Here is a 26,481-nt window from a genome sequence, read left to right as displayed (position 1 = left end):
CGTAAATAGGACACCAACGTTAAAGAAATTACTATTACAGTCATGCGCTGCTTGACGACTGACTGCATAAACAAGGGTGGTATCGTAAGATTATAATGGAGCTGAAAAATTCTTATTGACTAGCAACGTTGTAGTTGTCGTAACACAACATGTGTTGCACTAGGCGTGTATAAGTACACTCTACGATCGAGGCTATATCATCTAGGTGTGTATCAGTACACTATGATCGAGGCTATACCATCTAGGTTTGTCTAAGTACACTCTATGCTCGAGGCTATACCATCTAGGTTTGTATTGGCACACTCTGTGATCGAGGCTATACCATCTTGGTTTCTATAAGTATACTCTATGCTCGAGGCTATACCATCTAGGTTTGTATAAGTTCACTCTATGATGTTCGCACAACAACAAAATCGCCTAACGACGCATTTCTTAGAACATTTCTCCGTCGTTAAGCGACGCACGTCTGCATGTAACCATTTATACAGCTGAGCAATTTTTACTGCATCAGTTCATGTAAGAAAGCACATGGGTATAACAGCAGGAGGTGGGATTCAAACCCCGGTCTCTCATATCCAAAATCAGTGACTCTAACCACTACACCACCTGCAGCATCGCTGCTCTTTCACAACTCCCTTCAACGGCACACTTACTTCATTCGCCTTCCCCAGAGGGTACGGGGAGAGGGCATTGTGGTAATCCCTGGAAGAAGAATACAGGAATCTGCAATCTTTGCCGAGCTTTTCTGTGCTCGCAGACCAGCGCACGAGACCACCAGAGCGGCTCCGCTAACGCCCACGTGCGCCTGCGCAACGGCTCGTCGCCAGCGAGGTTTCGGACGTCAAATCGCTCGTCTGCACTGGGTCACTGCGAGGGAGTCCAGTCCCTCAGGGCTCCGTCAACCAAGCGGGCCACATGAGGTCCAAGACAACAGGACAGGCGCACGGGACTGTAAAGCGCAGGCCGTTCAGGAATGCGCTCAGCTTGCGGTTGCCTCACGTTGCACTGATCTCGCGTCACACACACTTCCTGACACACACTCACATTTATTTATTACACTGACACTTTTCACCAAAGCAGCTTACACTGATCCACCCTTTTACAGTATATAGCAGGGTAATTTCACTGCATCAGTTCAGGGTAATTACCTGGATCAAGGACAGTACACCAGGAGGTGGGATTCAAACGAGGGTCCTTGGGCTGTAAGGCGGTGCTTTAACCACTACACCACCTGTTGCATATCCACTGCAACACATTTAGACCATGATAGAAACGGGTTAATGGCACCACAAGGCTGATGTAACGCCAAGCCCTTCCACAGAGGTAACCACACTGGAGAATGATCTCGGTCCCCCCAGGGGATGGCTGGGTTGGCATGCGCATGCACGGAGCATGCTCAGTGCTTCTTTCCCACAGCGCTGGACCATTTTAAGCCCGTTAACGCCCACTGGCCCATTGTTTACTACGGGGCTACGTCAGCGGGCCGGCAGAAGCGTTACTTCCTGCTCCCTCTGTGCCACTGGCCCACCCTGCAGACGTCAGCGGCCCCGAGAGAGCGGCACGTCTCCGCCTCGAGACGTCGAAAGGGCCACGACAGGAAGAGGCTGCTCAATGAACCCGGCCCGTCCGCCGCGCCCCAACCCTGTCATTGTACAACGCGGATGTTATCTCCCGAGGATGCAACCCCTCCTAGCCAGAACGTCTTTCCCGCTTCCAAAAGTTACCAGAATCTGACACATCGGCTCCGGACCTTTCTTCCCAACATCAAACGGCACTTCTGAAAAACTTCTTAGATTATCGAGTCCAAAACGAATCACAGATCGATAGAACACAATCCTTCCAACACACAGCATTTGACTCTGGACTGAGGATGGAGATCCCCAATCCAGCGGAGCACCTGGATTTGCAGTCCCATTCCTCGCCGCCGTCCTCCGCTCCCACCGGTGGGAAAAGGGCACTTGCTGTCCTGCCGCGAAGCAGCAAGAACACTTATCGCATCCAACTTAAGTCGTGTCTCCCATCAGAGTGTTCAGCTGTCCATTTTAATCGGCTCCCATCTGGATGCGTCTCTGGGAGATTTCCAGGTCGGCGGGTTTTTGCAGACGTTGTTCCTCCCTCCAATCTTCAGTTCTCTACAGGCATCAATAAATCAACTGACGCAGGCAGAAGTTCTCCAGCTCCTGGAGATAACAAATGCAAGACGTCGTACTTAAAAGTTTGAAGAAGATAAGTCGCTATCGTGCACAAAGTGGGCCTAACGATACTTGGCAACAAGCGTCGGGAAGACACGCGCCTCCTGGGTGACGACGGACTGCGGCATTTGCAGGTCACCACAAATGCACGGCCCATGTATGGAGCCCTGAGGCACGCCGACCTTTCACCCTCGCTGCAGAACTGAGCAACCCCCTCAAAGCAGGCTCAGATGCTCTGAACGCACCTCATGGATCAAACACAGCTGTTGGCCACGACTGACAGACTGACATTAGCATTTTGAAGCACATCAAGCTGAGATGAGCAAGTTCACCATTTACACGGATTGCCTAGAGTGTGTTTTCATGGAGTGAAAGGGTTAAGGGGTTATTCTGTCCGTGTGTGTGTGTGTGTGTGTGTGTGTGTGTGTGTGTGTGTGTACGCGCGCGCATGCGCACATACACTATTCTTTTCTCTTTAGTTTGCATTCAATCATTATAAATATAAACATTTACATTTATTTAACTGACACTTCTCTCCAAAACAACTTACAATACTAAAGTTACAGTTATTCACCCATTTATACAGCTGGGTAATTTTACCAGAGCAATTTAGGATAAGTACCTTGCTCAAGGGTACTACAGCCAGAAATGGGGATCAAACCTGTAACCTTTAGATCCAAAGGCAGCCATTGTAACCACTATGTTACCAGCTGTCCCCACACTACTATATACACATATATATAAAGAAATTACTTGAAATTAAACAACTGAGAAAATCCAAGGTCGAACTAAAAGCTAGTGCCCCTCAATCAAAAAAAACAAAAAAAAAAAGCCCCCCCAAGTGTTTGGTTGCCTCATGGGTGGGCATCATCACCTCGGTTGGGTTTCCTTGGTCAAGAACAGAACTGTGAAAGCAGTGCAGTGCCGATGTATTACAAATCCCCAGCACTCGAGACTGTCCACATTGCAGAGTTTTCGCTGCCCTGATGTAGCAGAGATCCTCTCAGAAATATTCAACAAGTGGTTTACATTACATTTACCAGACACTTTTTTCCCAAAGTGACTTCAATTGACTCTATATAGTGTTACTATCAGCCCACACACCTTATTCACCACGGTGACTTACACTGCTAGACACACTACTTACACTGGGTCACTCATCCGTACATCAGCGGAACACACTCTCTCTGTCACTCACACACTATGGGGGAACCTGAACAGCATGTCTTTGGACTGTGGGAGGAAACCAGAGCACACGGAGGAAGCCCATGCAAACGTGGGAAGAACGGAAAACTCCAGAAAGACTGAGCGGGGATCGAACCCCCTTCCTCTCGCACCAGCCAGGCGCTGTGAGACAGTAGAGCTACGATCACAACGGCAGTAGAACCTTGACGTCCATCACTGAAGGAAGGGACCCTGACTGGGCCACCAATAGGCCAGAGCCTCTTTCCCTGTGCATCTCGGATCAGTACGCTGCCCCCCCCCCCGCTGTGTGGCGCCACCATGTGCTCTTACGTGGCACTAAGTGCGGGGAGTGTTTGCTGTCAAGGGTAGATGGTCACACTGCAAAACCCCGTCTTGGTCGCACTCCCTGCCTGTGGGCTTCATAGCGCTCTTCTGACAGCAGCACAACAGCTGTGCTGGTAACAGTCTGTGACAGAAACCGAAAGGCCGTGACTCACCATCAGCAGCAGACACCAAATTTCTCTCTGGGATGTTTTCATCCGTTTGTTTATTTCTGTGTGTTTCAATGTTTGGACTAAATGTAAGGAACAGAGCTCACACATTAACCGTACGAAACCGAATTTAAAAAAAAAAAAAAAAAAAAATCAGATTTGCAAAAACAAAGTGAAAAAGCCACACTTCAATAATTCAAAATACTCATTGAAAAAAAAACAATTAATGAAACTACTAAAATTAAAGATCCTAACTGAAAGTAAGGTAAGGAGAGGGGCATACCTCACTTTAGGCGGGTGCATATTGTCGAAAAACTGGTTGTGATGCTCTAGAAGGGACCACTAGAGGGAGATCATTGTCCACAGCATTCTGTGCCCCCCAGTCCTTAAGCCCCCAAATTCATCATTGTTCTTAAAGGCTGGAGAAAAAGTGGGATCCTCTGCGCAAAGAATTCGGACTTGATCTGTGGGCCGACAACGTATCTACGGACATCACGATTACACCCAGCCCGAGTGGCTTGAATAATAACTAACCGTGTCTGTGTTCCGTATAGCATGTAATGCCTTTATGGTCCCAGAAACACCTGGAGGGGCTCATCAAATGCTGTCACTACTAGGAAAGAATATTCCTGGTATATCTTCCCAGCTCCAGGACGAGCCTGGATGCACTACACAGAGGTTAGGTGTCGATATAAAGGTGAAAGTGGAATATCTTTAATCCCACCGGGCGACTTGCTGGAGACAGGTAGGTGCTGACTGCCGGACTCAGCACAAGGCGGCATTTTGTTAAACCTGAGATGCACCTGCCAAGGAGTAACTCCTAATCCACAAATCTCTTTACGGCAATTGGCTTTACAGAACTGCTTGGGCTATGATGTATTAAAAATATTGTATAGTTGCTAGCAAAAGTTTGGGAACGATCGCATTTATCGCAATTTCTGCATGAATGCTCCTAAACCTGATAATCAAAGTCATACAAATAAATAAAGACAGTGTTGTTTAACAAACAACACACCCATTTTATAGTCTCGTATCTTTACTGAACAAAAGGTTTAGACAGTTAAGGTCATCAGTGGGAAAGGATGTGAATCTCGAGAAAACTGATACGATGAAAAGAGGTTAACTGGAGTCAGACATTGATGTCAATGAGTCTGATGTTTCAATCCACTGAGGTACACAGTCAGGCAGAGTTTAAAAAAATTTAATTCAGCACCGTTGCTCCTCTCCCTAGGAGTGCAATGTACATGCCACAGATCAGTGGAAGGATATGCTGTAGAACCTTTAATACAGTGAGAAAAGAACCTTAGGGTGACAGCTAAAGATCTGCAGGGTTGTCTTGCAGCTGAAGACATGTGTTCATGAGGCTACAGTAAGAAAAATACTAGAGTGTCGCTTGTGGAAGATCACCACAGAGGAACTCACAGTTCTGCAAAAAAATCATTGCTGCTTCCGTCAAGTTTGCGAAAGACCACCTGGATGTTCCACAGCCCTGTTGCAACGATGTTCTGGGGAAAGATGAGAAAAAAAATGTTGACATTTTGACAAGCATGCAAATTTTTGTTTAAGGAATCAAAACACTGCATATGAAAACCAAAACTTAATCACCACTGTGAAATATGGTGGAGGAAGAATAATGTTGTGGGGCTGCTTTGCTGCCTCAGGGTCGGGGGATGGGGGGCTTGCGATCACTGAAGGATCAATGAAGTGCAAGTAATATCAAGAAATTTTACAGCAGAATGTCAAGATGCCCACCTGGGGTCTAAAACTCAAAAGATTTTGGGTCATACAGCACGACAACAACCCAAAACACCGGAGTAGCTCAAGAACAGAGTGACCGAAAAAGAAGAAATTCTCAGTTTTAAAACAGCAAAGTCAGATTCTTGACCTCTTTACCACTGACATGCTGGGGTGTGATCTAAAACAGGTCATTCAAGCAAAATGTCCCAAAAATATAACTTTGTACAGAGGAACGGACCGAAAGACCTCCGAACCACTGCCCAGGTGTGATCAGCAGCTAGAGAAACCCTTTGGCTGAGGTTATTGACGATAAAGCAGGTTCCGCTAGTTATATAAGGGCTCACATAATTTCACCACCTGTGACGTGACTGTTTAAACTACTTCTTCAAAAAGATGTGGAAATCTAAAATGTTTCGTTTGTTAATGACTCTTCATTATTATGACTTGATAAAAAGTCAGATCACATTTTAGGAGCAATTGTTGCACGAATCCAAATTATTCCAAAGGGTTCACAAATAACTGTAGTGAGAAAATATAAATTATGTTGCTGTTTTGGACTTCAAACATTTTTATCATGTTTTATTATGTCATGAAATCCAGTTCAATCTACCCTGATTACCAGGTGATGATTATTAAATCTGGATACAGGGATAAAATTCTGAGGGTCGACATAATTTTTATGATTTGACAGAAGTGCAATGGTCAACACGTATTTCCTCTTAAACAAACACAGCAAATCTGTGAGTAGCATCAAGACTAATATGAAATTATTAAACACAAGAACACCTTTGAGCTTCAAAACAGGAAAGAATATTAATAGGTTTTGCGATAATGAAGTATCTGTGAAATGTCTGAAAGTATAAAGAGAATATTAACTAAAAAGAGGCCGCCATGCTGTGTGCATTGATCACACTTCCAGTAACTTATCAGTGAATAAATTAAATGACTGAATACTCGTTACTCCTTCAATACGACACTGTCGAACATAGCAGAAGCAACTGGACTGGAAATTTCATCAAAATAGTGAAAAGAACGAGGGATGAAACATGACTCTGAACTCATGTCGTCCTTCCACTACGAATTTTCCAACACAGCAGAGATTTACTTTCTGATTAGTCATAATCACATCACTCACCGGGGTAGAGGCCAAATAGGTATGGACAGGTGCGGTCCAAACACACAGATGAGCGGTCATTCAGGCTCGCAGGAGAGGCTGGATTATTTCAGTGGCCTAAATCAATTTCTGCTGAGGTGTCATATCCGCTAATCCCCAGGCGGCCTTTATAAAGCTCCGGGCCAAGAGCGTTCCCTTCGTAGCAAAGAATCCCCCTTGAACTGTCTCCCGCGCAGCCACACGTTACACCACTGCTGAGGGACTGACGGCGAGCGGCAGCCATGAACGGCACAGAAGGCCCCAACTTCTACGTCCCCTTTTCCAACGCCACCGGCGTGGTGAGGAGCCCCTTTGAGTACCCGCAGTACTACCTAGCCGAGCCGTGGGCGTTCTCCGCGCTGGCAGCCTACATGTTCTTCCTCATCCTCTTCGGCTTCCCCATCAACTTCCTCACACTGTACGTGACCATCGAGCACAAGAAGCTGAGGACGCCCCTAAACTACATCCTGCTCAACCTGGCCGTGGCCGACCTCTTCATGGTCTTCGGAGGCTTCACAACCACGATGTACACGTCAATGCACGGCTACTTCGTCTTCGGCACCACCGGTTGCAACCTAGAAGGATTCTTTGCTACCACCGGCGGTGAGATTGCCCTCTGGTCCCTGGTCGTGCTGGCCGTCGAGAGGTGGATGGTCGTCTGCAAGCCCGTGAGCAACTTCCGATTCGGCGAGAACCACGCCATCATGGGTGTTGCGCTCACCTGGGTGATGGCGTGCAGCTGCTCTGTGCCGCCGCTCTTCGGCTGGTCCCGCTACATCCCCGAGGGCATGCAGTGCTCATGCGGGATCGACTACTACACCATGAAGCCCGAGGTCAACAATTACTCCTTTGTCATCTACATGTTCATCGTCCACTTCACCATCCCCCTGATCATCGTGTTCTTCTGCTACGGCCGTCTGGTGTGCACCGTAAAGGAAGCTGCCGCCCAGCAGCAGGAGTCCGAGACCACCCAGAGGGCCGAGAGGGAGGTCACCCGCATGGTCATCATCATGGTCATCTCCTTCCTGATATGCTGGTTGCCGTACGCAGGTGTCGCCTGGTGGATCTTCACCCACCAAGGCTCCGATTTTGGGCCTGTCTTCATGACAGCGCCGGCTTTCTTTGCCAAGGCTGCCTCCATCTACAACCCCATCATCTACATCTGCATGAACAAGCAGTTCCGCCACTGCATGATCACCACCCTGTGCTGCGGCAAGAACCCCTTCGAGGAGGAAGAGGGCGCCTCCACCACGGCCTCCAAGACCGAGGCCTCCTCAGTGTCCTCCGTGTCCCCGGCGTAAAGGCGCTCCTGCGGCGACGGATTGGATGACTCACTGTTCACGAACAAGGCTCCCGTTTTCGGCACTGGCCGTGAGTTGTGTCCTCAGAAACAAACCTAAGAACGCTACCGAATTCTTATTTTCGTGTGTGTACGTGTGCGTGCGTGTGTGTGTGTGCGTACGTGCGTGACTAAAAGCCTGTTGGTTTCTAAGGAGAGAGGCTCGGAGGAAGGCGACACACCCATGTCCACGTCGGAGTTGTTTCTGTATGTATAGTACGCAATCGTGCATGAGAAGACAACAGCGTTCCTTTTTTTAGCGAATATTAAAAATCACCTGAAGTCGGCAGGAAGTGCTACCAGTCTCACCTGTTTGTAGAAGCCTGTAACCAATGCGAAATATAATAAACAGCAATTTGCAAACGATCATCACCCTTCTCTCATTTCCCATTAGGAGAAAGTGTACAAGTTGTACTCCTTAAGTGTAAATGTGTAGAATTTGTAATGTTGGCAATCAAAAAAACAAAAAAAAAAAAATTGCTAAATTATGTACATTAAATGTTAAACTTAATATACATGCTCTGTGTCAGCTATCTTCTCTCTCGGCAACTTCACAAAGTACACGATATGTCTACATCACCTGGATGTAATTGGGGACCCGGGGGACCAAAAATTGTTTAATTATAAATTATTTATCCAATGGATAATACTCTGCTTTTACACTGAAATTAAACCTTGAGCGCAAAATTATTTTACATGTACTTTACCTATCTCAGTCGTTTTGTTTTGGAAAAAATAAATAAATTTTCTGCACTTATAAGACAAGCCAAAGAAACCTGGTGGCGTTTTTGGATAATTTTCCTAAGTAAACATGTAGGCAGTTACACTGAGCGCCCAGCTACTGCCGGACGGTTGTTGGGAACCGCTCGCTGAGCATCAAGGTGAACGGGCATCAGGTAGCAGCGTCATTAGCACTTAAAGCGGATCATATTACGCTCGAATATGTGAAAATGGAATTAGAGGGTATTAGAGTGCAGGTGTCAGCGATGACTGGAAGCTGATGAGCAGGAGCTCAGCACCTGTACCGGGTCACACGATATTAGAGCCCTGCCTTCGCTTGGACGGCACACACATTCACCCTTGGAATGAGTCACTAAGTCTTCAATAGGGTTGCTTCCGGAACCTTCTCCTGTCTCGGGTAGGCAAGCAACAAATTAATGAATTCACCAGTTATCAATAAATTTGTTATTCCGTAGTTGAAACATAACTTTAGAAGGGCACATTATAAACACACATGTTCACACTCTTCAACGGACATGAAAATTCCTCTGCGGTCAAGATATAAAATTCATGGTACAGTTAATAACTGCACACAGGTAACATAGTAAAGGTCCTAAATTCCTTAAATAAATAAATATATATATATAATGAATTGTCACCAGTTATGCCTGTTCATATTTGGCACCACGAGCCCTTCAGTACACTTTACACTTTCTTCTATTTACCGTATTTTCTTCCAACTTTGTTACTTAATGCTCTACTCCAATTTACAGCGGTACGATACAATTATTGAGCTTTAATGTTAGATTTCTCAGAAATTTATTTTGCATCGCAGCAGCTTTGTCCTTCAGGAGTAATGACATATTATACATGGAGGTAAAACACACAAGGATAAGAGAGGGGGAAAAAAGAATAATTAGATGAATAAATTGATAAATCACACACGTTGCTTCCCATATGAAAAATATTGTTAACATTTAGTTATGCTAAACGCGCCTGAGCGTTCGTCATATCGAATTCCTCGTATGTGCACCTGTACTTGGCTGGTAAGATATCTTACTTTGCATTTACCTATTAAACTGACACGTTTTCTCAGAGCTACTTACAATATAAGGTTTGCACACAACGCTACTTTAATTACAGGAAAATTATTCATTCAGCTGGACTGTATCAGTTGAAGGCAAATAACTTGCTGCAAAAGGAGTGGGAATTTAAACCGGGGCACAGTGATTACAAAGCGGCCGTTCTAACCGCTGCGCCACCTGTTGGCCCCGAGTCATTCAACAGCCTTCGACAGCGTTGGTTGATCTTTATCGTGCAAACGGTCAGACGAGACGCGACGGACACCTCCGCGTGTGCGTTTGTGTGGAGAAAGGACCGCTGGAGGAAACACGGGAAGGGCTCGGTACCTCACCTGAGCTCACAGTCACACAGCTGTTCCCATCCGGCGCCCGGCACGTCCCCTCAAAGCGCGGCGCCGCAGCGGCCTCGACCTGCTCGCCATAAAGCATCACGTGGCGCAGGCGGCACGTTCCGGGAACGCTTCACGGGACGTGGGATCCAATCTCAAATATTAACACCGAGCAGAGATCCAACAGATCTCTTCACATTATAAATTAACGACAACGTACCTAATGACCGACTCGACCACGAGCACCACATTTCGACTGTTTGTCCTCACTTGGAAGGACTTGTCCCACCATTTTCTTCCAAACGCTTTCCGTTCTGCTCTATGTTTTCGGTATCTTGCTCTCGAAGCAGAATTTACACACGGATGCCTCCGGGCACGTTCTGAAAAGGAGGGGGGGGAAAAAAAGGAAAATCCACACACCTGTATGTCAGAGACTCCTGCGCTGCCTAGAGAGAGCTGTGCTGCTCCTGCCGACAGCATCGCTCCACATGTGAAAAACAGCCCGTCTCGCAGGAATTTGGGAATCTGCGCGGCTGGAATGTGTTTTCTGGCAATAGGCAACAGCTGAGAAGAGCGAAATGGCAAAACAGGCAACAAAATGTATTATTCATGATGAGAAAAGCAATTGCAGCTCAGTTGTGCCACTCAGGGTCTTAACACGAAGCAAACGTGCGAAACCATTAGTGCCCAAAACAGAGATACGAGTAGCTTTTATCGAATCATAATTCATACGTGTATTTCTACGTGGCCTCAAAGAACGGTCGTCCTTGGTCTCTCGCTCCAAACAGCACAAGCCTATTTGTGCGTTTCCATGGCAACCGGAGGATGTATGTCAAGGTCAGACTGCCCCCTAGCCCTCAGCTGCGATAGCGAAGGTGTCGTGGGGCCGGCCGCGTGCGCTAACACAGCATGGCCCCAGGATTTTGCATAGAAATGTTGGTTAAGGCACACAAAATTTTTCTGAAGACCCACATTTGACAGCCAGCTGTAGAATTTCACACGCAGGACTTGCGTTACATCGGCACGGCAACGTTCTTCCAAATGTCACATGGTGGGGAAAAAAAAAATCTACATACTACTAGGTTTTGTGAGCACAGTCCCAAAAACACCGCTTACCCACAATGGTGCTGTCTTTAAAGGCCGGCATAATGCATTCACATATCAGCTCTCTCTCTCTCACACACACACACACACACACACACACACACACACACACACACACACACACACACACACACACACACACACGTTTCCATAATAATGAGAATACCAGCATCTCTCAGTACAACAGTGTCAGGTACAAGTATCTTATGTTCACACACAAAATTCAACACAAGCACGAGAAGAGCAGCAGATGGCGTGGTGGTTAATGCTGTCCCTTTGCTATTGAAAGACCTGGGTTTGGACTCGAAAGACGGGTTCAAATCCCACCTTATGCTGTAATACCCAGGATCAAGGCACATACCCTCAATTGCCATCCAGGATAAACGGGAAGATCAGTTATTGCAAAAAAATGTCACCAGATTAATAACAAGCACTGAAATGCAAGAATAAGAAAGTAATACATCTGTATTTGTAGAGCAGTAAAATAATTGCAAATGAAAAGTCAACTTTGGCATCTTCAGGAAGGTAAACTTATTGAGTAAAATCACAGCAAAGCACATATTTAATACGATCCTACACACAGCCAACAATATCCTCTCTTATTTCAGGCTTTGAGCATCAGACAGGTTCAGTGTCGTGTCAAAAATAGGATATTTGAGCAGAAACGTATTGCTTCTCAAAGGTCTTTGTTAAACATTTAAGGTCAGAACAGGAGAGCAGTTTAAATGTAGGGTAATTATTGCACTGAGCACTTTAGTGTAAGTGGTTCAGTTTGCAAGCTTCTTTTGAGGAAACTGTCAGCTGAATGAAATAATAACAACAACAATAATGTAAACTAGAAGGGCTTTGTTTCCTCGGGGTGCAAGAAGCTCATGGTGCAGCAGTCCGCTAACTTGGCCAAAACAACAGTGCCCTCAAGAGTGCGGTAAAGGGCGCCTTGAGTACATGGAAAATGTAAATGAGTGACAATGACAGGGACCGTGGTTGCAGGGTGTGCATCTCTCCAGGTGGCCGGGGGCTCGAGACAACCAGTACTGGTGCTGCACTTCATTTCTTCATCCAAAGGGTCTTCTTCTGACCAGTAGGATGACAGCTCATACCACCTCATTTCCCATGGTTTGGAGAAACGGTGACTTTGGCCTCTAATAGCAGCGCCTGGCTTTGCAACCTCAAAGTTGCTGGTTCAATCCCCACACCGCAATACTGCTGTAGGAGGCCTTAGCATGGTGTTCACCCCAAACTGATGAACCACTGGCAAACCGGGGGGGGTTGGAAAAGGATGCGATCACACACTGCGGTGCAGGAGCTCAGATACAGACCTACGTCACATCTGGACCGTACGGTCAGTAGCTGCTTTATCTGGGCGGAGGCTGAAGAGCAGCTTGGAAAGAAAGTTTTTCATCTCAGATAATACTTACTTTTGGTTTGGAATTCTGCCATCAATACAGCACTTAATTTCTCCAACATTCACTCTTCTGCACAACATTTTTCATAGAATAAACTGCTAGTTGTTTGCACCTGAAACATTTGCAAATAAGAGGGGGGAAAAAAAATACAATTTCACCCTTTTTCCATTATTGATGTTCGTATTGGTGGCGCGGTGGCGCAGTGGGTTGGACCACAGTCCTGCTCTCCGGTGGGTCTGGGGTTCAAGCCCCACTTGGGGTGCCTTGTGACGGACTGGCGTCCTGTCCTGGGTGTGTCCCCTCCGGCCTTACGCCCTGTGTTGCCGGGTAGGCTCCGGTTCCCCCGTGACCCCGTATGGGACAAGTGGTTCTGAAAATGTGTGTGTGTATTAGAAACTGTGTGTCATTGCCAATATCCAATTTATTATATTTGGAGACAGAGTGTCTGGTGCTACACGTTGACTGCAGAACTGTATATGTGTTCAGGAGTGTGTGTGTGTGTGTAACTATTTTTCTACAGGAATGATATATACTCATGTATTGAGTGAAGCACAAGTGTGATTCAAAAAGCTCAAAAGTGCATTTCTGCCATTGTCAGCTGCAAAGTGGCTTATGAGACGTAGTTTGTGACACGCGTGTCCGGCGCAGGCCTCCATCTGTCCATCCCGCTGGTTAAAAATACTTGACAAATTGTGTTTTCCAAACCAGTTCTGCTGAAGGACGTTCATGGGACCGAGCGGCTGGGCGGTGTTCTCAAAGCGCCGTCGCTTCACGATGCCAGTTGCCGTGACGACAGCAGCGGTACACAGCTCACTTCTCCACAAGTTTGGCGGAGCCTGCCGAGACCTACTTCTGCCGAGACCGCGTCCCATCAGCATCAGCCACCCACAACACGGCGGTCGCCATCATCTTCCACGCTGCCGTCGAAGAGCCGTCACCTTAATCCAGTTCCGCCTCTCGCCGCCTTCACTTTCGCTGTCTACAGTCTGACACGCTCATGAATTTGCATGGAAAACTTTATTTGATAATAAAAATAGCATTCACAGACTCTCTGATAGCTACATGTACATTGCGATCCAGTTCGAGGAAAGAAACTTCACCGGGTTCTACATCTAGGTTCTACTTTTGACTAATGTCTTTGTGTATAGCTCCATTTGTCAAATAAAGCTATGAATAATGTCATATTTCTATATGCATAGCATTTCATAAAAAAGATTGGCCCATATACTGTTTTTAATCGACACACAGGAAAGCATTATGTCTGGAGCAAATAGCAAGAAAAAAAAAAAAAATGTAAAAAACATACTGCATACAATGCTTCTTCGCGGAACACGCGGTCAGGCTCGTCAAGAGCAAACGGAGACCCCCTCGAAAGCCTCCGACTCCATTTTAAAACTGCTTTACATACCTGATTCAGACACATTAAAGTACTTGCAGTGATCCACTTGCTCCGTTAAAGAAATCATATCACATTCCTCACAAATCGGTTCTGTCATAAAGTCTCTTTTATACAAGAAGAAGGCAACCATGTTTCCCCCAACAGGCTCATTAGGTAGGACGGTAAATTGTGCACGAGCAACAGCCAGGCAGTTAAACGTTATTACAGTACCATGGCAACGGCAGCGATGAGACGGGCGATCGATCTGCTGTGATTCGAGCGTCGCTTTGTGGTCCGTGGACTGGTGAAGGGCCATGGGTACAGAGTGATCGCGCCGCAGAAACGGGGCTCTCCGGCAACGACGCATCCTGCCCTCGGACCCTCGACAGCGAGCGGGGACCCTGTTGACCTTCTCGCCACCTCCATCTGGAGTGGGGTTCACTGCACAGCCAGGTTGAAGCCACGCGGGGTGCCGCGGAGCACGGCCCCCTCAGACCCGGCGATACACCGCCTTCTCAGTGCAATGCCACTGTTACCTGGACTGACACGCATCACACCCCCTCCCCTCCCCTCCCCTTCCCTTCCCTTCCCTCGCAGAAAACATCACAGCCTCGAAGCTGCCACCGCGCAGCCACAGCCACACACACACAAACGCCAAAAGCCTCTTCAAAGGTAACCGTGCTCAGGGACAGGCAATTAATAATCCTCTCCGGTGCTCACCTCCAGAGGCGGCTGTGCCAGTTTTCCCAGCATGCACCGTGACTGGGAAACGGGGCAGCAACACGACCGACTGCCAGTACAGCAGTAAACGTCAGCAGACAAATGAAAGAAAAGAAAAAACCTAAGTGTGCACACTGATCCTTCAATAAATACCTAAACAAAAGCTTAACAGAATAATTTGAATATATTATTTTATTTTTAACATCATAGGTTTGCTTTAATTTTTTCCCCCTTTCAAATCACTTTCTGATCACTTGAATGTACACGTATTGTCAAAAAATATACAAACAAATGCAGGCTTGTGCTCTGTAATGGTCAAATGTCTAGAAAAACAGTGGCACTGGGGAGACTGGACACTGAAAATTAAGACATGCACAGCATATATCAGCACCAGTTCCTGGTCATTTTTGGTGCACGTAAAGTTTCTCTGGGGAGGGAAAGGACAAAAAAAAAAGAAAAAAAAAAGAAAAAAAAAACTGGATGGGACAGTTGTTTAAAAAAGACTGTCCTTTTGTCAAAACAAAAGCATTGTTTATGGTACTCTTAGGCACATTATTTTTTGTTTGTCATTGTTTTTTGGAAAATGAGAAATAGTCAAAAAAAGAAAAAACAAACAAAAAATAACGCGCACAACAAAAACAGCAAAATAAAGCAAGTACTTCTGATGAAATTAGTATGTGTTGTACTTGAGAATGCAAGAAAAAAAAAAAGTCAAATCATTAATGTCGGTATCCGGGGTCCACATTATGCACTGAGAAAGACACAGCGAAGAGGAGACAGGAGCGCGGCAAAGCCACTATATGCTGAGGTCGTTGGGACTCTCTTTGTAGGGCTTCCTCTTGGGCTCGGGAAGCTTCTGGGAGCTGTAGCTGGCGTTGGACCTCAGTGTGCTGTATGAGTCCTTGATCCTGGGTGCACTTATGTCCCCCAGGTAGCTTCCATTCCCCGTCGCCCCACGTGGAAGGCTCTGCGTTTTATAGAAGCTGTCAAAGTTGTCTGGCAACCTTCCGTCCCTGTTGGTGCGCGTGAGCGGGGGCTCCCTCAGCAGATTGCTCATCCTGTAGGTGCTGTCTGGTGACCTGGCCCTGGGTTGGTTCTCCTTCGCTAACGGGCGTTCGCCAAGAGGGTATTCTCTCGATGGTCCGTTCTCTCTGTATCGATCAATAGCCGGTTCCCTCGGGAAGGTGTTCTCTCTGTATCGATCGATAGCCGGTTCCCTCGGGAAGGTGTTCTCTCTGTATCGATCGATAGCCGGTTCCCTCGGGAAGGCGTTCTCTCTGTATCGATCGATAGCTGGTTCCGTCGGGAAGGTGTTCTCTCTGTACCGATCAACAGCTAGTTCCTTTGCGTAATCTTCCTGCTCATAATCAGAAACGGAGGCAACCCTTGGCTCTTTTTCGACCCTAGGCATCTGATTCGGTCCCTTATTTTTTGGTCTCTCGGGGGAGGAGTCCAGGAGCTGGTCCACAGACCGGGCGCGGTGCCTGTAAGGAGACTGGACCTTCCCGCGGCCAGGGGACATAATGCCGTTTTTGTATCTGTCCAGCGAGCCCCGCTGTTGGGCATAGTGTTGGCGGTGGTGGTGGCCATGATGCCTCCTTTCCGGGGATTGCTCGCGCCTCCTCTCGTAGCGGTCCAGGGCGTTGTCCGCACTGCGGGTCCTCCCGTGCTTCCTGTCTGAAGTGTGGTGCCTCCCACGGTGGCCATCAGTCTCCTCCGACCTGCGGCCCCGGTGCCGGTGTGCACTCTTTTTCTCGGGGGAGCGGTGTCGGTGGTGGGAATGGCTGCCATGGGACCCATGGGACCTGTGTTTGCCCGAGCTATGGTGGTGGCGGCGGCGATGGCGATGGTGGTCACGGTGGTCATGGTGGTGGTGGGACTGGGAGTGCTGGGCCCGCTCCTTCTTCTTGGCCGGCTCCCGACCGTGCGTGTTCTCATCTCGGGATGATTTGTGAAGGTCTGGTGGATAACTGGACTCCGATGGCGCATGTGCTCGACTGTCCAATGGCAATGCGTTCACTTCCGAAATATTTTGTGTACCACCGAGGGTGCCGTTGCCGTCATTGCTGGTGTCTGTAACATATATAAGGGGTTTTGGACACATCACATTAGGATTTCTGCAAACAGTGCTTTTCTTCTGTACAAGGAACAACCAGGACGTTTTTAGGAGTGAATTCGTGAGTTCATGTCAGCAGCCATTATTATGTTAAGCTGTTATTGGCAATGTAATGACACAGCGCTGTAGTCTGCAAATTTTTAGTATTTATGAGCCAAAAGCAATAATGCAGGAGGACTTCTGGAAGAGCCAAAGCTGGTAGCAGAACATTTCAACCACTTCTGATCCAGCCTCTGGGTTTAATAAAACACAATAACAAGTTTTATTCTTCATTGATTCGTGAAGGTACAGGCTAGCTGCACTTTTGAAGAGCAATTTATTTGCTACTGATTAAATATTTAGGTAAGGTATTGATTAAAATGATTAATTTCCACGCACTAGCAAGCTTCCATATTAAATTGGGTCTTCAATTAAACAAATGCTTAAAAATCAAAATAATCCCCACATTTAGGATTCGTGCAGTAATTAAACTCATTAAAATAATGTATGGATTTCAGGGGGCCAAATTTAGCTGTAATACAAAACATACAGTATGCCATTCAGTCTGATGTGCTTAATGCCCTTAGCGTATAACGATTACCAGAAGATTATCAGCTAAACCAAAATCAACTGTTTGCACATTGCAATTTGAAATAAATGTATCGTCACAGATTTTGGGAACGGCCATGAGCTACAAAAGGCTAACAGTACACAACATACCAGTCGCAACAATGGTACAAAAACACATTTAAAGTGAACTAAAGTAAAAATCAAGTTTCCATCTTTGGCTAAGAGCCTAGAGAAGCGAGATCTCAAGGCTACCATTGCTTTTGGGTTAAGTGACATGGTGACTACCAAGTATGCAAAAGAAAAAGTCAAATTTCTGTGTTTTTTTTTTTTTTTTTTTTTAAATGAGCCAAATGATATCCAACAGACACAAAGTAATTCATTTTATACAGCGCTCTTCTAACCAATGACACAGAGCACTGAACAAAGTTCCTGTAAATGATCCAATATACAGTTATAACAGCTACAGTTACCTATGGAATAAGGCAGATGGCAGTTGAGGAGAGGAAAAAAATCCCAACTGCAAAGAAAGGGAGAAAACTACAACTCGTAATGGCCCTCCCCTCTGGGGCATTCTACTGTGGTGACAGGGCAACTCTTTGGGTATGTCAATACAAAAAATGACCCGGATAACTGTCAGACTGGGCTGTAGGCTACAGAAGCTCAAATCATTGTGGAAGCCAAGTGTTGCTGAAACCAACAGATTTGGTTAAACTACTGATAAATATAAAGCAACAACGAACCAGCAGCACCTTCACATTTTAACAGTGGACAGGCACCCAGAGGTCAAATGCAAGAGAAGCAGATGCATGAATCCATCGGTGGAACAACGTGAGAGCAGCCTGTAGCCGGGGCGGGAGCGGGCAGGGACGTTCGCAAAGCATTCTGGGGGAAATGGATTCAGACACCATGGAGCACGGCACGGGTGATGGGTGAGTAAGGGCACAACATACGCACACACGCACACACGATGCCGAGGGGACGGACTTCAGCTACAAACCGTAGTTTGATTTTGGCCCATAAGGTAGAAGCAGGGCTCCCCCAGCTTGTCATTTCTCATACATGCAGCGAGATGGGGAGCGACCATCGCTGAGGGAAGGTGGAAGAGCCCAGCAGAAAACAAGGGAAGGAGAGAAATAAAATAAAACAAAAAAAGAGAAAAGCAGAAGGTTTAGATCTTTCACACAGACAGGAAGTGAATCATCCCTCGGTGTAATTGGTTTATGGAAAACGTGTTTATTATTATTTTTTATTTATTTATTTTTTTTTTTTTAGAGAAAAAAAGTCCAGGAAATGACCCCTGTAAAAAATCATAAGTACCACAGTCCCAACACCATAATGCCCACAGAACATCCCAGCAGCATATATCCCCCTGACTGAAACATAGTGAGAGAGGCACACACAACACTGTATTGAGAATTTACATTGCAGAGAGAACAGAAGCACTGGTGAGTGTGGAGACGGGACAGGGAACAGGTACAAAAACCATAGAAAAATATACAACGTCACAAAGATGTCAGTGAAGGAGCTACAAAATTCATATTATTCATAACCTAACATATTACATGAATGGGCAGTTCTGATGGCTACTATTGAAAAAGGATTCATGAGTAATTACTCAAACACACAAAAAATTAGATTTCCATAAATATTATGGAAAAAAAATCCAAGAGCAAAAACAAAAAAACACACACACAAAAAAAGAAAGAAAAAAAAAAAAAAAAAAACAACATTTTAATCCACATACATGACCACTGCAGCATGCAGCAACAGATCTGATTTCAAGTAGAACAATTCATGGTTCTGTATGATTACTGGTAAAAGAAAAATGGACATAGAAAATGCAGGTTTCAGGTATAAAAATGAAACATGGAGATGTGAGGGCAGGTGACAAGCCAAGTCGCAAGTACAGAAGTACAGCAGGTCCTTGTGATATTTGCACCGTGTGGAAAAGTTCCCGGCTTTCATTCTGTGACACAAACAGTATTGTACTTTCCCACTGAAATGGTATAAAGCACAAAGATAATATTATTCCCATAACATCCCCTGAAAGACTTACATTCACCCTCAATAAATATCATAAATACGTTACTCGACATTTTATCAAACAGGGAGCATTTCAGTGCGAGATGGTTCATGTGAAATGCAATTCATGAGCAATAAACGTGCAATTTTTAGACATCAGCCACTGGTGTTCATTTCAGTCTATTTCTGTAGTATCCTTGGGACTCAAATGTTCCTGAATTGTGTGTTCTGGATTTTTCCTTACACTCTAGGCCAGCTGACAGAGCGCAAGCAGAGGACTAAGGCCAGAGGAGACCCAGAGCCCCGAACCCGGAACTTGCAGCCCAGACGTGAGGAAGGTAGAAGAGCCGCAGCAGGAAGGGAAGTCCCCAGAGCGCGTCAGGGGGTGAAGGCGGGAGAGAAGGGAATGTTTTCGTAGATTGACCCACCATACTCGGGCACGGAGCCATCGCCCCGCTTCAGGACCAGGTGTGCTCGGCGCCCGCCGTTTTTGATAAGCTCGATGGCGCGGGCGTGCTTCATGTTCTTTGTGCTCTCGCCGTTGATCTCCAGGATCTCGTCCCCCACCTGCAGAAACACACGAGACCCCTTTACTGTCTCCGTGCGGTCACGCAGAAGACCTTTGCCGGAGTCCCCTGGAAGCCTTCAATGACAGGTGATGTGTTTCAAGGCCCAGAGAGAAAGCAGAGGTCCTGTTCTCCCTGTGTTGTTCCACGCGGTTCGGCAGAAGGGTGACAGGGAACCGTTAGAGCCACAGATGTGACTTTCCTCCTGACATTCCAGCGTCCCTCCCTGTGCTGCAAGCCTATTAATACTCTCCCCGACAAGTAAACAGACGCCGCAAGGGAGGTCCCTTACAGAGAACGACATGGTCACACAACTTGAACAAGAGCATTCCTCTGAGCTCATGCAGAAGGCCGCACTGATGGCACTCTGAGGCGTTTCAATTACTTCTTTAATATTACCTGATCATTTATTCAGCCAATCCCCAGTCCAGCGATGATGCCTTTTTCATCCATTTACACAATTTCTTGATTACACTTTTAGTTGTATTCAAAATTAATCTATTTTCCAAGGACTTATTGTGAGTGTTCTTAAACACTGAACACTTAACACTTATTCCATGTTCAAATACTGCATTTATACAATTAGCAGATACTTTTATCAAAAGGAAAGTTAAACCCAAGTTGACAAACAAAAGTACATTCCAGAACAGGTAAAGAGCTTTAAACACAAAAGAAGGGATTATTAATTTTTCTACAGTATTTGAGGAATCAATCTCTTAGTTACGGTGTTGGTCCCCAGAAAAATGGAGTGTCGGACGTACCCTCATCTTCCCATTTCGGACTGCCGCTCCATCTTCGGCCAGTCGCAGGACATACAGGTCCATGTTGTATTCGCTGCCCCCGCGGAGGCTAAACCCAAAGCCCTTGCTGTCACGCTCCAGGTCGACGGAGTACAACTCTGCTTCCTGTGAGGGGATGAGCAAACAGGAAGTGACACACAGAAATGCTCACCTGTCAGCCACCAGACCCCTTGAGAGCCATTGTGTCAAGTACAGGTACGGAGGGCTCTGGCTGCTCCCCTAAGAGCCACAGCCGATCAATAGGGCTGCAATTATCAGGGTCCGATGAATCATTGATGACCCAGGTTCTGGTGCTGCTCTAGGCTTTGAAAGAACATCACAAGGACACTGCGACAGAGTCCTGTGAATGAGAAGCAAAGGCGGAGAGCGCAAAGCCTGCTGTGCCTCTGCAAAACCTTGGAAACCGCACATTTTCCACTTTGTCTTCCTTTACCTCATTCATATTACCAGGTATTTTTGTCTTCAACAATAACTTTGAAGGTTGAAAGTTACTTTGTGTTCATCTCTCTTCATTGCTTTGAAATAACTGAACGTGGCACTGCCAGCTCACATAATACAAGTCAGAGTAATGCTTCATTTTTAATCGCAAATCAAAAAACTTCTTTGCATATATTACTGATCAAGTTTTATCCATTCCAAATAGCTGGTTACATACTGAAAGCATTCAGTGTGAAACATTAAAAATCCAAACCATTTAATCAGAAGTGAAATTCCTTGGCAGCTATGGCGCTGGATGACCTAGAAATAGAGAAATGTGAGGAGCCACTCTTCACCTGGGCTGTAGATTTGGGAGGAGCTGCTGTCTGAGGTGCTTGTGCCTTCATTTCAAACGAATCTTGTTTTGGTTTTGTATTGTTCCTAAAAAAAACATAAAAAACAGGAATTTACGACTACGTGCTAATGTAAGTCCATCTCGTGTCGCCCTGCAGGATTTCCTGACAGACTAGAAGATTGGCAGCCCCCTCCCATTCGAACCTCAGCTCGGGCAAGGCTTGCTGCTGGGGAGCATGCGTGGTGGTGATCGTGGCGATCTTCTCCGCATTGGTCAGCAGTGACGCGTTCGAGGACTCTGAGGACAACATGAGAAGACAGTTGGCATATAAAACCTGGCCAGGGACCAGATGAGAAGTCCAAACCCAAACCCAAATAACTGCTTCATAAACTTCAAGTGGGAAACATTCAACCAGGTGTGTGGGAAAAGTAACTACCCTGTTCACAATCAGTAACTGGTTCTGGCACCTTTAGCAGCAATGACTGCAACTAAGCGCTTTCTACAGCTGTTGACCAGGGTCTCACTTCACTGCAGAGGAGCTTTGGCCCTCTTTTACATGCAGTTTTTTTTTTAAACCCATTTACTCTCAAGCTTAGCAACACTGCAAGCATGAAGACCTCTTTCCAGATGACCCATACTGTAGTTCTGTTGGTAGCACGGGCTAAACGCCACAATGTCCTTAACATGCCAAAATGGGAACATCCAGAGACAAACATCAGCCTTTTTTGAAGGCGTTCACCTGAAGCCACAAAATACCATAAATACAACTCCTACACAGTGCAAGCAGCTGGTTCAAGGAGAGCGGATGGAAGCTGACAAGAGAGTGGCGTCTGTTCATCTGTATGGGTGCAGCGGAGTGGTTGCTAAGCCTGTTGCCAGGAAGATGACGAAAGTGCTCTAGTACCAAGTCAGCTGTCAGCCTGTTCTGCACACAGCCCATTGTACCACAACCCATGGGCCAGGGCTGCGCAACACAAGGCCTGTGGACCAACCTGAGCCGCAGAACATTGTATGAACGTAGTCATTCATGCTCAACGAGACCAAGCACATGGGGAGCTGGGCAGCACACAGATCGCTGGGGCTGAGCTCTGGCAGCATGTTGCCCAACAGATGAACAGGAAAACAAGCCATCACGGGAGTGCTGGGGGACCAAAATATCATACTAAGAACCTCCCCCAGCCACACCGCACAAGAAATAACTCTGTGTTAAATGCTCCAAACACTACAGCAAAAACGGCGTCCTTGTTCACAAATTCAATCGCATTACGCCAAGCGCAGGCTATGCATTATGCATCCGCTGTGCCTCGGCGTGAATCTGATTGTGCCCCCAATAAGTCTGTGCGTCAGCCTGACTCATTAATTCCTCATCTGCTCGCGTCCTTCCAACAGGCCGGGTCTCTCTAGCACGGCAGTTGTCGTTGCAATAAAACGCGATAAATAAAACCCATTTGTTAAGATGCTGCTGTATCTGGGACTTTCGTTCTGTTACATGAAAGAAGGGGTTCTGGGGGTTGGGACTGTGCTTCCTTTAAATGCCTCAAATAAAAAAAAGTTAATCTGCTGCCCAGAGAGTTGTCAGTTGACACTTTGCTTCAGCTCTTTTGTTTGCATCTTAATAAAAGGCCCTCTGAAGATGGATGCCAAAAGGACACCAAGGTGCTGCCTCTTCCAGGCTATGGCAGCTAACTTACACCACGCCAGCTTTCGGATGTGACCAGAACATGCCCCACTGCAAGAGCTGGACCTGGACCTTTACAGCAAATCCCAAGAGATGTAGGTTGCCCCCGATAAGGGCAATGAGCTCAGCGGTAATTACCAGAGACATATCACAGCTCCTCAATCACAGAGATAAGACACAGATAGTAAACTTGCTTAAGCTGCCCTGTCTCATGTTCATCTGGGAAGCTCATCTATACTTCACGGGTTGTGCACTTTCTCTCTCTTTCCAGGCCGAGCTGCTATGTTTCAGAATCACAGGACCAGCCTCGTTCCTCTGTATCGGCTCCCATCTGCATCCAGCAGACAGGGGATTAAGGCTTAATAAAAGCTAATAATAAGATATTTTTAAAGTTTGCCAGTACAGCCAAGAGTTTTGGTTGCACTGATTGTAATCTAGAGGATTAGTTTGCAAATCCGTAATTCACATGTGCGAGTTACACACGTCCATCTTTGCAGTAAATAATATAGCTGCGAACTGTGGATGCCAGCATTTCATTTTGAAGGTATCATTGCTTTCACCTGCACTACAATTTTTATGACAATTGCTACCTATAATAAAAATACATATGACGACTGTTGAACTTAAACCTTTGTCTAAGGCAACTTTCACTGTCAGGTTTGAACACTAAGCTACTTAAAATTATTTGTAATCTGAATCACAGGATAATTTTTATTGTACTAGAGTAAGTATTTTGATTAAGGGGATTCTTAACTGGCGTCCCGTCCTGGGTGTGTCCCCTCCCCCTCCGGCCTTACGCCCTGTGTTGCCGGGTAGGCTCCGGTTCCCCGTGACCCCGTAAGGGACAAGCGGTTCTGAAAGTGTGTGTGTGTGTGTGTGGATTCTTAACCATGGATGGGTCCATGGATGAGAAGACAACGGCTATAGCTACTATGTCAATGGTGTGCCATTTAGAGAGTATTTGTCGCTTAAGGAGGCATTAGAATGGAAATCAGGAACTGTAAATGAGAACTAGAGTGCCTCCTACTGGGCCATCAGAGGATCTCTGGGCAGGGGGTGGAGCTAACTCACCATCTCCAGGAATGATCCGCAGCGTGACAGTGTTGCCGGCTTCCTTGATAAGATTCACAATGTCTGAATGGGACTTGTTCGTGATGGAGCAGCCGTTGACAGCCAGGATGCGGTCGCCCACCTTCAGCTTCCCGCAGCGGTCCGCTGGGCTCCCCTCGATGATGCGGCCTATTTTGTGGGGCATGGCCACACACGTGTTTCCAGCTTTTTCGTTTTTTTCGGGCATCATTGGTTTGCGTTCACGCAAGTTAAGAGTTCACAAGTTTTTTTATTTTTTTTTTTTTTAATAAGATGAGGTATGGAAAAGAAGAAGAGAAGGGAATAAAGAGGGAAAAGAAGATGGGTAAAGGTTAATTCACCAAGCCACCAAGCAAAACCCCGCCAACCAAAGGATTATTTGCAAAAACCGCCCCTTTTTGATGGAAAACATCAGTCAAGAACATGACAGCAGGTTATGTCTGCATGCAGGTGGTGATAAAGCACAGAGAGAGCTAGAAACCGCAACCATAGCCACATACCTCCAGCTGGGCCTTGTAGCCATACTGAAGTATGTTATGTTGCACAAGCGAAAATAGCTGAAGTGGAATATGCTAATTATACCCCCACCACCCCTCTCCCATGTGAAATTTGGGTTGTCTCAGGAGGTCAGGGAGCTGCTCCTATCCAACAACAGTCCTGTGCTGTCCAGATACCCACTGCGGTTAACGAGAACTAAGCGCTTAGATATTCTTTATATTTTATTAGTACATATTTATGCTACTCGACTGATCAAGCCGCTGGGCTCTTTGTCCTCCATCTCTAGAAAGTAGATTTTGTGTTACGAATTGCTGAGCTAAAAAGAAATAAATATATTTTTCTGTTTTTCTTTTCTTTGCTCGTCTATTTTCAAAAATTTGTCCACTGTAGAATGAAATTTGCATTTCTGCATCCTGACATTAGTTGGCGGTAAAGAGCACAAAAACAGAGTAGCAGTGTGGAATTAACATAAATCCTGTGTTTGGTGCTGTCTCGATGATCAATAGCAAGATGAAAAATGCAAAACATGTTTATAAAAATTTGTGAAATAAATCAGTCAACAATTGGATTTGAACAAGAATCTATGCATACGAATTTTTATTCTCACTCATGTTATTTTGAATTCTACTTAGGACAGACATTAAAATGTCTTATAGCATTTTCTACAGCTGTATCTCAGGCTTTTACAGAACCTACCCTCCACCGTCTTCATTATCACCTTTTTATTGACTGTATAGACAATAAAGCAAACTGAAAGTGTCAAGATGCTGATGAATGTTACATGTGTGGCATTAATAAAAAATTATTTATGAAAAAAAATCCTGCAATCAACTGGCATCTCATCCACACTGTTCCCTGACTCATATTCTGTGTTCATAAGATATTCCCTAGACCTGGGCAACTTTGCACACAACAGGTGGTTCATGATAATAGAATGAAACTAAAACTTAGAGGGGATTTTAAATGTATTATTTAAAAAAAAAAAAAACTATTTGGGGACTTCACAGAACTTGCAAATAAATTGAGGGATGTGTAGTTTGTCACGCTTTTATTGATTGTGACGTCATGGCTGGACTTACGACCAAATCAAGCCATGCACATACTTCCCCAATGTTTGTGTAAGCTGACGATTCAGGGAATTTATATTATAACCACTCACGGCTTTAACTCTGATCAGCCAGATGAAGCAGTGCACAGGTACGACAGCTGCTTGGCTGGTGTGCAGGTTTGCTGAGATGTTGACTAGTGCTGCACATCTTTTGCTTGGTTTAACTGCCTCTGCAGGGGGTGGGGCTTAAAGTGGGACTGCACCGCCGTATCCCGGCACACCCCGCTGCCGCCTTTCTTTTTCCAGAGTTGAAATTGAAACGGATTTCACGGGATTTCCTATGTTCCCCTTTGAGGAGATATCCAGCCCTCCCTCCTACTGAGATGAAGGAAAACAGCACATTCAGTGAAAAGCAACCTGGCACCGAGAAGCCCCCACCCGAGCCCCCTGAGGGAAGAACAGAGCCATAGGAAGAGTGACAGGGGGATCAGGGTGGGTGGGGTCCGA

The 26,481-nt window shown here is 46.0% G+C and overlaps 2 protein-coding genes across 9 annotated transcripts in view; one reads left to right on the top strand and one right to left on the bottom strand.

Moving 5' to 3' along the window:
- The first annotated feature begins 6,936 nt into the window (after window positions 1–6,936).
- Window positions 6,937–8,059, top strand: rhol (rhodopsin, like). Its single transcript, XM_018734111.1, has one exon. It carries the CDS (start codon window positions 7,001–7,003, stop codon window positions 8,057–8,059), a length of 1,059 nt encoding a protein of 352 aa, XP_018589627.1. The 5' UTR covers window positions 6,937–7,000.
- A 7,241-nt stretch (window positions 8,060–15,300) lies between these two features.
- magi1b (membrane associated guanylate kinase, WW and PDZ domain containing 1b) overlaps window positions 15,301–26,481 on the bottom strand; it is a 142,063-nt gene continuing 130,882 nt past the window's right edge. For 4 of the 8 annotated variants that reach the window (XM_029247714.1, XM_029247715.1, XM_029247716.1 and 1 more), the window contains 6 exons: window positions 24,411–24,614; window positions 21,865–21,958; window positions 21,663–21,747; window positions 20,851–20,994; window positions 19,952–20,090; window positions 15,301–16,909 (listed from right to left, as the gene is read on the bottom strand). In XM_029247714.1, coding sequence (XP_029103547.1) covers window positions 15,633–16,909; window positions 19,952–20,090; window positions 20,851–20,994; window positions 21,663–21,747; window positions 21,865–21,958; window positions 24,411–24,614 — 1,943 coding nt within the window. In that variant the 3' untranslated portion in view covers window positions 15,301–15,632. Of the gene's footprint in view, window positions 16,910–18,498; window positions 18,588–19,184; window positions 19,498–19,951; window positions 20,091–20,850; window positions 20,995–21,662; window positions 21,748–21,864; window positions 21,959–24,410; window positions 24,615–26,481 lie in introns of those variants that run through there. The other 4 variants (XM_018734081.2, XM_029247720.1, XM_029247717.1 and 1 more) reach the window with 3 other exon arrangements.

This window comes from Scleropages formosus, chromosome 22 (genome assembly GCF_900964775.1).
Source record: "Scleropages formosus chromosome 22, fSclFor1.1, whole genome shotgun sequence".
NCBI lineage: Eukaryota > Metazoa > Chordata > Actinopteri > Osteoglossiformes > Osteoglossidae > Scleropages > Scleropages formosus.
This window is presented reverse-complemented; position numbering and strand designations above follow the sequence as displayed.